Source organism: Aethalodelphis obliquidens, unplaced genomic scaffold (genome assembly GCF_003676395.1).
Source record: "Aethalodelphis obliquidens isolate GAN/ISIS:26980383/991018 unplaced genomic scaffold, ASM367639v1 scaffold18, whole genome shotgun sequence".
NCBI lineage: Eukaryota > Metazoa > Chordata > Mammalia > Artiodactyla > Delphinidae > Aethalodelphis > Aethalodelphis obliquidens.
The window spans coordinates 19,149,259-19,160,678 of NW_020837962.1; the positions used below are offsets into that span (position 1 = coordinate 19,149,259).

Genomic DNA, 11,420 nt, shown 5'->3' on the forward strand with positions numbered 1-11,420 from the left:
GCCACCCAGATTATGTGCCTGCCTGGCCTCTGCAGCCCTGGCCTCGGAGGCCTCAGGCGGTGCCAGGGGGCCCAGGTTTGCAGGCCTGCTGGCTCGCTGGGGAGAACAGCTCCCTCAGGTCAGTTCTGAACACACCTCTGGGCAGAGGAAGGCTGGAAATCGGATGGGCGGCCCTCTGGCCCTGGCTCCGGCCTCAGGTCACAGGCTGCCCTCTTCCCGGGGAGACACGTGCAGGCCATCCCAGGCTGATCCCAGACGGCGGAGGTCCTGCCCCTTCGCCTCCCATCAGGGAGGGAGCACCGCGCCTGAAGGACAGAACCCCAGCCCACAAGGCTGTCCTTCTCCCAGAGCCACGCAGCCGGCACCAGCATGAGGCGCCCCACGCGCTGCCTAGCGGGCCCCCGAGGCCTCAGCCCGGCTGCCAGGGTGCGCCTGGGAATTGCCGCCAGCCAAGCAACAATTGCAGGCGGGGTGGGGCCGGGCTGAGGACACTCTGCTGCCCCGGGGTTCCCAAAGCTGGTCCTGCCAGGCCTCCCCCACCCTAGGGAGGTGCAGCTGCACATACACCCCAGTGCTCAGAACCTTGAAGACAGCAGACAGGCCACCCCCAGGCAATGGCCCAACTTCCAGAAAAGGAGCAGGGCGGTGCCTGCAACCCGGGAGAGCGGCTCCGGAGGATCCTTGAACACCAAGAGCAGGTTGTAGACACGTGCACGTTTAGGGCGTGTGTGCGAGGGCGTGTGCAACACATGTGGACCCACATATCACTGGGCTTGGGACAGGAGTGGGTTCACGTTACAAGCTCTCTGATGATTCTTCAGAAGTGCACCTCTTCAGAAGAATTCAGCAGACTCAGGAGGGAGAGGCTCTGTGCACCTGAGGACTGAGATGGGTGCCCCAAGCTTAGGACAGACCAGGCAGGCGTGGTCCCCAGGAATCCACCTCCAGCACCCCAGCCCGTGAGAACCACATCCCCACGCAGTTTCCTTCAAGGGCTCAGACCATGGGTCTGGAACTTGGTCTTCAGGTCGCCAAGGCCTGTGACCATCCTGGGGCACCTTGGGTGCCACCATGTGAGACACTTGGCAGGAATGCACTTTATCTTAGTGGCAGTTTGTATGCTGGCAGGACGACGAGCACCAAGTGTAGGCAGCCCTCCTCTGAGACAGGAGGAAGAAAATCTCACGTCAAAAACCTAACATGACCAGGAAAATTATGAATCCAAGTCCCTCAAAAACTAGCTGCAGGGGCTTCCCTGGTGGCGCAGTGGTTGAGAGTCCGCCTGCCGATGCAGGGGACACGGGTTCGTGCCCCGGTCCGGGAAGACCCCACATTCCGCGGAGCGGCTGGGCCCGTGAGCCATGGCCACTGAGCCTGCGCATCCGGAGCCTGTGCTCCGCAACGGGAGAGGCCACAACAGTGAGAGGCCTGCGTACCACAAAAAAAAAAAAGAAAAAGAAAAGAAAAACTAGCTGCAATTACAGACAACCCGTTCACACACTTCTCTTTTCCCTCAAACAGTAAATAACAACAGTCACCTGGCACTAAGACCAGCTGAAGTTTGTAAAACCATTTCTTCAGGCTGAGCTTGTTTATTTTTAGAGAGAGAATAATAAATTCTTTGCCTGTACTTACAGGTTTATACCTTGCCCGGGGCTTCTCTGCTATGGAAATGAAGTTGCTGTTTGTTTTAACAAGATGGCTGCAGTCCTGAGACTCCCCCCCAGTTGCAAACACACACTCAGCAGTCCAGCCGAGCAGCTCTCAGGGGCCTGACTCGGCCCAACCCCAGTTCCGGGTCCTGGTCCACGGGAGGACCGGAGAAAATTAGCCCACAGCTGAACTCCCCTGACCTCCTCCACCCCCACCCATAGAGACTTAATCTACTGGACAATCACACAGAGATCAAGTCGGGCCAATAAGGGTGAAGAACAGCGGAGCGGCTTGTCTATTAGAGCAGTGCCCCCAACTCCAGTGTGCAGGGCCCGGGGGTCCCAGGCCACAGTGCTGCTGATGCGTGGACCCCATGGAGTCAGGAGGGTGTCTGTCCAGGGGACCCAGGTCAGTGCAGTGACTGGCAGTAAAGGCTGGGAGGGACTGTGACGGCCGAGGGGCATTGGGAGCAGGGGAGGGACAAGCAAGGCAGGACGCACTAGGAGCCACAGCAGATTAACGAATGTCACTTTGCTCCATCCAGAAGTTCAGCTGAACACAGCTTCCCCAGGCTTGGTGCCCTGGATCTGTGATAAAACCTGCATCTGAAAAACAAGCAGGAAACCAGGGGTCCCCGCGGTCAGGACCTGCTCCTCTGAACCCTCCTCCTGAGATAGCGCTGGAAAGGCAAGTTGAAGCTTGAGCAAAGGGCTTTTCCCACAGGGATGCGGTGACAGACCAGAGACCTCTGAGCAAGCCAGTCCTGGGAGGGGGCAGGGCTTTAAGGCCAGCACCTGCCCCCAGATGCCGGGTCCGCTCCAACCCCCCAACACACAGGCTTGGCGTACACGATACGTGAAGAATTTATTTAAGGAGTCACAGATACAAATATCAGGTGTAGCCCCTTTTTGTTTGTTTTATTTTAGCCCCTTTTTAAAGACCATTTTATTTGTTGTGCCACAGTTGTAAGCACACTAAGAGGGGCTGATTTTAGTTACCCCAGCGTGTACTTTATTCAGTCCATGTTCATGTTTACTTTTCCTGAGACCAGAGAACATTTCCCAAGAGGAAACATGGCCCCTGATACTCATATAACCCCCCGCCCAGAAGAGGTCACAGTCACACGGGACCGCACCAAGAGTCTGCCCTGTGCCTTGAACGTTTGTCATATTTGTTTCTGAGGACCCAGTTCCTTCCAGGGGAATCTAAAGACAACAAGTATTGCCCAGGTAGGCAAGGAGGCCGGGGCTCCTCCTGTCACAGCCCGGCAGCAGCGTTTGGTGCTGACGTCCAGCACGACAGAGGCGCCCTCCCTCAGGGGACACATGGTACCTGTAGGTGATCCTCACTTCAGTTCCAGGCTCATCCTGCTCCCAGATCAAAGCGACGCTCTCCGGGGACTTCCGAACATGCTGGTCCAAGCAGTTGACTGCACAAAAACAGGTTCATGGACGTTACACTTGGTGCCACTGGAGTCGGAAAGGGGAGGGTCAGGTTTGCAGTGGTTTGCGCTGCTCTCACTGGGGTGGACCCTTCCCTCATCAGAGGCGGGTTTCTACTTCCTTGCAAGGAGAACGGTGATAGAGCCTGCAGAAACGAGGTGGTCACTACACAAAGATGACCTCGCAGGTACAGGTGACCCCTGGGAATGCTCTGAAGCAGGTGCTTCACACCAGGAGTCCCAACCCCGGCCCCCACCCAGGGGACCCTGACCCGACTGGCCCCGTGGTTTTCAAGGCTCCCTGGCGGTTCTAACGTGCACGGCCAGGGCTGAGTGCCGCAGGCTGGGCTGTGGGAAAGAAGACTCGATGCAAACAGGGTCCCTGAATCAGTGCGTGTGCGTGGGGTGGGCTCTCATGTGGTGGAGGTGCGATCCAGGACAAGGGCCCACATCCCTTCTCAGGTGTCCAGCCAGAACCCTCCCCCAAGAAGTGATGCAATGATGGCAAAATGCCTTGCTAGTTTTCCGGGAGGCTCTGCTCCCTTCCCGTCCATTACCCAAGCTCAGGTCACATGACTGCCCACAAAAACAGGTCAGTTGTGCTGGTTTACCGTCAACCTGAAGATTAGTAGGATCATGTTCATTGCTAACCTCCTATTCACCACCATTGGCTGGACTTCAGGGTGAGCTTGGCTCTGGCCGGTTTGTGCCAGAGCCCCTTCCAGCCAGCCCTCGTGGCCTGTTTTCATTACTTCCCCATCAGCAGAGGAATAAATACCACAAACAGCTCTGGGGGCAGCAGCCACTGCTCACCTGGTCTTCAGGGTCACCCTCATGTCCAGGTACATAAATTTTTCTTTTGTTTTTCTTTTTGGGGCAGTTACTATCTTCTCCAAATCAATCTCCTCCTACATAAATGGGAGATGCACCCACTGCTGCATCTAACTCACAGGGCTGGGTCAGAATCAGGTGGAAGGCAACACTGAGGTGCTACCACAGGAACACAAGGTCAACTACCACCTGATAATCACCCTGCTGCGAGTCACTACAAATATTCCTGATGGAAAACCATTCTGACAAAAGTCATGGGAGGCCCTCCCCATAACAAACCACGTGATTCCCATGATCCTCAACAGGGTGAACTCACATGAAAACATTTACAAACTTTAGCTTGTGTGTGTGTGTGTGTCTATGTGTGTGTCTGTGTGTGTGTGTGGGTCTGTGTGTGTGTGTGTCTGTGTGTGTGTGTGTGTATCACATTTTTCCCTCTCAGGTTATTTTATCTGTCATTTACTCTTACAAATTAAAAAGTTTCATTTCAACTTTCTGGCTCCTAACAAGTATATAAATTATACCTCAAAAAATTTAATAAATAAAGATAGATGTCATGGGAAAAATTACTACTTACACAGGAAAGTTCTTTGAATGACTAGAAAAATAGAAGAGAAAAAAATGCCAAAATAATAGAAGAGAGGAAAGCAAGAAGGCAAACTGAGAAGGGGCTTGGTGGCAAAACCTGGATTTACACAATAAACCCAACATCAACGTGTGTGTCAGTCTGGTCCAAAGTTTAGAAATCAAGAGTTTTCACACTAAAACCACAGATTTCTGGCTTCTCTTGAACAAGCAGCAGATGAGGCCATACCCTCGCCTGGCAGCTGAGGTGGTGACCACTCTCAGCAGGGGTGGATCCCGTCCCCTCCCCTCACTGGCCGTGCCGAGTCTGCTGAAGGCCTTCCTGCCTCGGGGCCTTTGCACAGATTCACCCTGCCTGGGGTACACCGTCCCACCCTCACCACTCCTGCCCTTCATCTGGTGCCCACCCTCCCACAGGTCCCAGCCTACACGTCCTCACTCTGTTATGGAGCACTTCTCTTCCCTTGGACCTCAAGCCTCCCAGACTCTTAACTCTTCCTGCAATGTATCCAACTAGCTGCCCCTCTGTGGGCAGGGGCCAGATGCCCTGTTCCTGTTTGGACACCTGCAGCCTGACCCGGGGCTCAGAGCAGAGGAAGCACCTAAGCTATGGATGACAGATGGACCTCCCAAGTCCCTGAGCTGGAGGGCAATGTGGGGTCCAAATGACACCAGGTTGGCCCCATGCCCAGGGGAGGGAAGAGACCTCTTCTCATCTTCATGGCTTAGTCCCTCAAGAAGTTTTCTTTTTGGTCTAAATGAGGGCTTCTAAATGCCCCAGGATCCCCAGAGGACTTATGAGCATGTAGCGAGGCCCCACCCTAAGTCTCTGACTGAGCAGGTCGGGGTGGGCCTAAGCATTTCACTTCTACCAAGATCTGACATGATGCTGTGGTCCAGGACCACGCTCACACAGGCGGACATACACACACATGCACTCACGTCTACCTGGTATGTATATTCCCAATTCCAGGGGGGCTTTCTTTTTCCAATGGGGACAGGAGTAATTAAAGACTCTTGCGAGCTCTGTAAGACATCTGGCCACGCCTCCACTGGATGGCAGCCTGGGGTCATGGTTAAAACCATGCTCTAGAGCCAGGCCGCTGTCCAACCACTCGCTAGCCGCTAACTGCAGACTCACTTGTTTATCTCTAAACAGCACCGCTAAATCTCACTCTCCTAATCCGTGGTGGTGGTAATGATTCCAGACTCTGGGAGTCATGGTAGTAATTAGATGCCACTGGAGTTTTCCTGCCATGGGGTCAGATGTTGTGACTGTGTCCCCAAGGGAAACACAGTTCACAACTGCCATGGACAACACTCAGATGACACAGCGCCCAGAGAAAAGCACAGTGCAGGGTGTGGGGCGACGTGGCTCTACAATGCCATGTGTATGTTGGCTCTTAACACGTATGCATGGCTCCCGCTATTGCCTCAACAGCAGAGAGGAAAACAGAAGAGGAAGGAGGAAGGGAAGGAAACTCTTACATCCCCCATTTTTAAAAAAGTCTCCACCCAAAGAACTGGGCAGCGGGACAAGGGAATTTCCTTTCCAAGTATTTCCAAGAAGAGCTGGGCAAGAAGAGAGTGCAATTTAAGGCTTGGCTCAAACCGGACCTCTTATTTCAAGCCTTTTCCAAGTTTCCCAGCACACAATGATCTCTCCCTCCCACCACACCATTCAGCGCTCACTCATCTTCCCAGCTCGCTAAACCCTCCCCCATCTGGGTCAGAACGTCCCTGCAGGCAGAGACCATGTCCCTAAGATTCCTTCAACACGGGAGGGGGGGCAGGGGATGGTGGAACACACTTCCTAATTCTCCCCTTAGCAGCTGTAAAAACCTTGAGAACATTCCCCAGGGTGGATCTGCTCTTTTACTGATCTGTGGTCCGTCTCATGAGAATGCAGGCTCCGAGGCACTGGGGCATTTTCTGCACCGTTCACCACCAAACATGAGTTGGAGCCTTTATTTCCCCATCTGTACAAAGGGGCCACCATGTTGGTGTCATGTTGGTGTCACAGGTATGATGGGAGATGAAGCATCATCTCATTCACCTAAGGACAAGTCTGCACCCGGGCCTGTCACAGCTCTGCAAGCAGGTAAGCTGGTGTGTGTGGTGGGTTTGGGTTTGTTTTTAAGAAAAGGTGATGAGAGGGTCATCATTTCCATCATAAACATGTACACACAAAGGCAGACATTTTCATTCAACAAACTCTTGCTGGTTGTTTAAATGCATCCCTGCCCCTCCCCACTTTACAGAAATTCAATTTTAATCCGAAGAGATAAGGGAGTTAATATTCACAAAAGAACTCACAATAGGTTTTCTTTAAATAGAAAACCTCCTTGGTACAATTTGAGGTATTACATCAGTCATAAAAACTGTATTTGCCAACCTTCCAGAAGCATCTGCTATTTAAAGTAGGTCGCGTCTCTAACAACTGGGGAGGATTCAGACTTTTCTGAGGGACGCTCCTTCTGAGACCTGAGGTCATGTGTCCACTTAGAGTTCCTTGAAGGACCTGAGAGAGCTATTTCAGTCGCTGGAAGGAAATGCAACGCGGGGGGCAGGCTCTTGCCATCTCAGTGTGTCTGCCATCTGAATTATTCGAGGCACATCATGAAGAGGAGAGAGCTACAGCGAAATGGTTTCCACTGCTGCAAGGAACGTTCTCAAAAGCGTCCAAGGAATCTCTGTGTTCAATGCTTAGTTAACAACAGTGTCTCTATACCCGAGCTTGAAAGTAAGAATAAACACACTTGTTTTTTAAAATCAGACTCAAAGGAGAGTTTAGTTTTATGTTTTGAAAGCAATGCGTCACTACCCTCCAGTTCTGCACTTGCAACTGCCTGACATCTCGGAGTTTATACCCAAGGAGCAAAGACATCTGTTGAGCCCTACAAGGGAAAGAGCCAAACTTCAAAAGCTGGAAAGAATCCTTTCCAGAACGTGGCACTGCAGGGGGGTGTGGCTTTACCTCCCCAACCCAGGGCCTCTGACACCACGACCTACCCACCCCTACAACAGCCTGGCTCTCCCAGGATCCAAGAAGGGCTTTCAGAGCCACGTCAGCCACCTGTGTGCCCTCCCCAGCCTGCTTCCTGGAACAGGCTGATCAGGTGGAAATGCCCATGGTCCCGTTCAGAGGAAGCACAGCAGGCTCAGCAGCACTGATGAACACCAGGTTCAAGGTCACAGCCTCCCTTCCAGGGTTCATTAATAATTAACAAAGGCCAGTGATTGGGTGCAAGGAATGTTCTAAAGACAGTGCAGAGTGCTTTCGAAGTGTTTTCTCATTCAATGGTAACAGCAGCCCCAGGTGTTCCCAGGTCACCCGGCGCTGGTCAGAAGCCTAGCAGCCTCTGCCTTGGTCTCTGGGACCTCTGGCCACCAACGACCCTGGGCCTAGTCACCACCCTGTGAGAAGCCCCTTGTAGGTGCTTTGGGCCGCAGCTCCAGCTGAGCCCAGCCTGCAGTTCAGGCCCCAGACTTGGGAGTCAGCAGCATGTAGATGACTAGAGTCACGTTGATGACGGAGAGCAGAGGCAAGCCACTGCCAGCCCTGTCCAAAGTCCTGACCCACGGAATCTGTGAGACTAATAAAATGGCAACAATAGGAACTGGAACAGAATTCAGTTACGCACTATTCTCATGTTACAGAAGAGGAGACGCACGAAAGAACAGTTAGGGGAGAGAGGGAGGGATAAATTGGGAGATTGGGATTGACTTATACATGCTACTATATATAAAATAGATAACTAATAAGAAGCTACTGTATAGTGCAGGGAACTCTATTCAACACTCTGTAATGACCTATATGGGAATAGAATCTAAAAAAGAGTGGACATATATATATGTATAACTGACTCACTTTGCTGTACAGCAGAAGCTAACACAACATTGTAAAGCAATTATACTCCAATAAAAAAATTAACTAAAAAAAAAGCACTTGGCAAGACTTAAAAAAAAAAAAGAACAGTTGGGAAAACAAGGATTCAAACCCAGGTGTGACTCCAAAGACACACCTGGAATGACTCAACAGTACAGAACCACCCACAGACTCTTTTTGTTTGTTTAACAGAGTTGTCTCTGTTAAACAATTCCCAATTCTGCCCACTTTAGCAGGTTGGACATAGGTCAGTGGTTCTCAGCCTCAAGTATGTATCAGGAGCACCTGGAGGACCCACCCCTCGGTTTCTGGTTCTGGCCACCTAGGATGGGACCTGAGAACTTGTATTTCTAAAAAGTTTGCAGGTCGTGCTGATGCTACTGGTCCAGGGACCACACTTTGAGAACTGTATGTACAGACCTTCCTGAAGGGGTAAAGCGAGTTTCAAGCGATGCTCCTTTGGAACAAGCCATCATCACACAATCGTCACACAGACAGATCATGCCAAAACACCCCACCCAGCCCACAACTTTCTAGTGGCTCCCAGGGCAGCCATGGCTTGGCCTGGTCCTTTTTCATACCATCACCTCTGTGATTTGCAGACACTGGCGAACAGCAGAGATATTCCTGACAGGTGAGTGGGTTGCATACACATTTGAGGTGAGAATGCGGCTGAAAAGCTGTTTTTCTACAAGGCAGTTTTCTGAAGTTCAGTTTCTGGCTAAGGTAACCATAAAGGAGAAATAAGTGAAGAAAAAGGGGCAGAAGAGTTGCTTGCTGCTGCACCCTGACCCTGACCTTGACCCTGACCAAGTGAGGCTCAGGAGGCCCTTGCTGCCTGTCCCATTATGTCTGTCGTTATCCATCCCCCCCACCCCACCCCACCCCACCCCACCCCCCGACCCCCGTCTTATCTGAGACTGAAAGGTGGCACATGTTCAGAGTCAACCTGGAATGTCCCGCAGTCTCAGGCCTCCCAAGTCCAAGGCAGCTTCCAAAGGAGCTGCATCCTTCTGCGCGTCCCTCTGCACTCAGCTCTCCCCCAGCCAGGGCGCATTCCGCCAACCCTGCAAACCTAAGGGTTTGATTTTTTCCCAATAGTTCAAGGACACTCGCTGCTGACTCAAGTTTAGAGAAAACACTTCTCTACTGAGTCATTTTTATTAAACCAGCAAAGCAATATACCATATGAAAAAAAATCTGGTCTGAAGTTCCCTTAAGTTTCTTTGTTTGAAAAATAACTGCAAGATACTACCTATAATTCTATGACTATTTCTGAATTTCACAAGTTGAAATCACTACTACTTATTGGTCACCAGTAAGTGCCAGGCCCGTTCCATCGCTCTATGTGCCTTGGCCTCACAACCAGTCCCTCAGGTGGGCATTACTGCCTCCGGTCTACACAGGAGGAGACTGAGGCTCAGAGGAACAGAAAAAGTGGGCCAGTAAATGGTGGAGCCTGGGAGATTCAGACCCCACTGCCCAGTTCAGGCCTTGGCCACCAAGACCTACAGATCCTTTCCTTAAACACCCCCTAGATCTCACCTATCCCCAGTTACCCGCTTCCTCCTTGACAGGCAGCCCCTCTGGCCGCCCCACCCCAGGCCTAGCCTGCCTGGGCCCTCCCTCATTTCCTGGGCCTTCTCCGCTTGCTGGGCAGGGGGTGGGTGCAGTGCACCCTTCCCCACCCCACCCCAATCTTGACAAAAACAGTAGTGGATCCAATCTCAGCAGACACCAGAGGACTGACTGGCGGTGGAGCTGGTTTCTGGGATCTCAGTCGCACGAGGTCTAAAGCCAGCCCCGTGGGTCTTGGGGGCGAGGGGGAAACTGAGCACTAGGAGGCCCCACCATTGCCTCCTTCCCGCCCGCGGGCTGACTCCCGCTGCCGGCCGGGCTTCCTCCTCCCCACCACCCGCCACGGCTCGATTTGTTTACACGAGCAGGGCTGCTCCCCAGGCGGGTCGCCGGCCGGCACCCGGCGGTGACATCGGCCAGAAGCTTTTCGGTTCTGTCTCTGGCGCCGGGGCGAGAGCAGGTAGTCCTGCTCCTGGAGCCCCTCGCCGCCTCCACCGCGGCCCGGCGCGCTCGCCGTGCGGGACGGTGGGAGCCCCAGTTAAACTTGGGGGACGCCGGGTGCCCGAGCCGGGACTGGGGAGTCGGGCCGGGCCGGGCCGGGAGTCTCCGGGGCTAGTGGTTGGGGGCGGGGTGACTGCGCAGCTCGCCGGGGTCGAGTCCCGAACGCTGAGGAGGGAGCATGTGGGGCCGCCGCCGGCTGGGCTCGGGGTCCCCTCGGGCCGCGTGAGCTGGGGCGCCCCGGCCCCCAGGCCCACTCACCGGACACGTTCAACTGGCCTCCCAGGAACCAGCCGATCCTGCCGCTGCGGAAGTCGCAGTCGCTCACAGTGTGGTAGGGGGTGTCCCACACGAGCACATCCCGCGCCAGCGGCCCCCAGAAGGCTGCCGGCTCGCTGGCGGCCAGCGCGATCCGCTCCTGGTACGAGCCGGCCGGCGCGGCGGGGGCGGAGGCGCTGCCCCAGAGCCGGGGGGCCGCCAGGCCCCGCGCGCCCACCCCGCGAAGGCCGCCCAGGAGCCGTACGACACCGCGGCCCAAGCAGCGCGCCGCCATCGCGCCTCAGAGCCCCGCGCGGCTGTGGCAACCGAGCCCTCGCGTGCCCGCGCCCCGCCCGCCCCGCCCGCTCCCGCCCCGCCCTCCGGCCAACGCCCAGCCCAGGCCCCACCCTCCGGTCAACGCCCCGGCCAGGCCCCGACCCCCGACCCCGTCCTCCGGCCAACCCCGGGCCCTACCGGTCCCAGTCTGAAGAATCTACCCGCCCCACCTCGTCCCACCTCGCCTCTCTTCTCCCACCCTAGAGCGGAGCCGGGAAGCGAGAGGGAGCAGCTGGGGAAGTGGTCCCAGAGCGGGCTGCCGGGGTTTCAGTTGGTGCGTCCTCAAGCCCCGACGGCTGCGCCGCGCGGGGACCTGCAGATACGCGCGCCGCGGACGCAGGCTCTCCCGGG

General features: G+C 54.6%; 1 protein-coding gene and 1 long non-coding RNA gene across 5 annotated transcripts in view; both read right to left on the bottom strand.

Moving 5' to 3' along the window:
• ACSS1 (acyl-CoA synthetase short chain family member 1) overlaps nt 1-11,046 on the bottom strand; it is a 42,734-nt gene extending 31,688 nt beyond the window's left edge. For all 4 annotated transcript variants that reach the window (XM_027118120.1, XM_027118119.1, XM_027118118.1 and 1 more), the window contains exons 1-2: nt 10,737-11,046; nt 2,986-3,082 (exon numbers count right to left, since the gene is read on the bottom strand). In XM_027118120.1, coding sequence (XP_026973921.1) covers nt 2,986-3,082; nt 10,737-11,028 — 389 coding nt within the window. In that variant the 5' untranslated portion in view covers nt 11,029-11,046. The remainder of the gene's footprint in view (nt 1-2,985; nt 3,083-10,736) is intronic.
• LOC113626465 (uncharacterized) lies at nt 6,916-9,254 on the bottom strand. Its single transcript, XR_003435164.1, has 2 exons — nt 8,981-9,254; nt 6,916-7,407 (listed from the first exon to the last, which is right to left on the bottom strand). It is a non-coding gene; the product is annotated as an uncharacterized LOC113626465 (long non-coding RNA).
• Nucleotides 11,047-11,420: the final 374 nt, after the last annotated feature.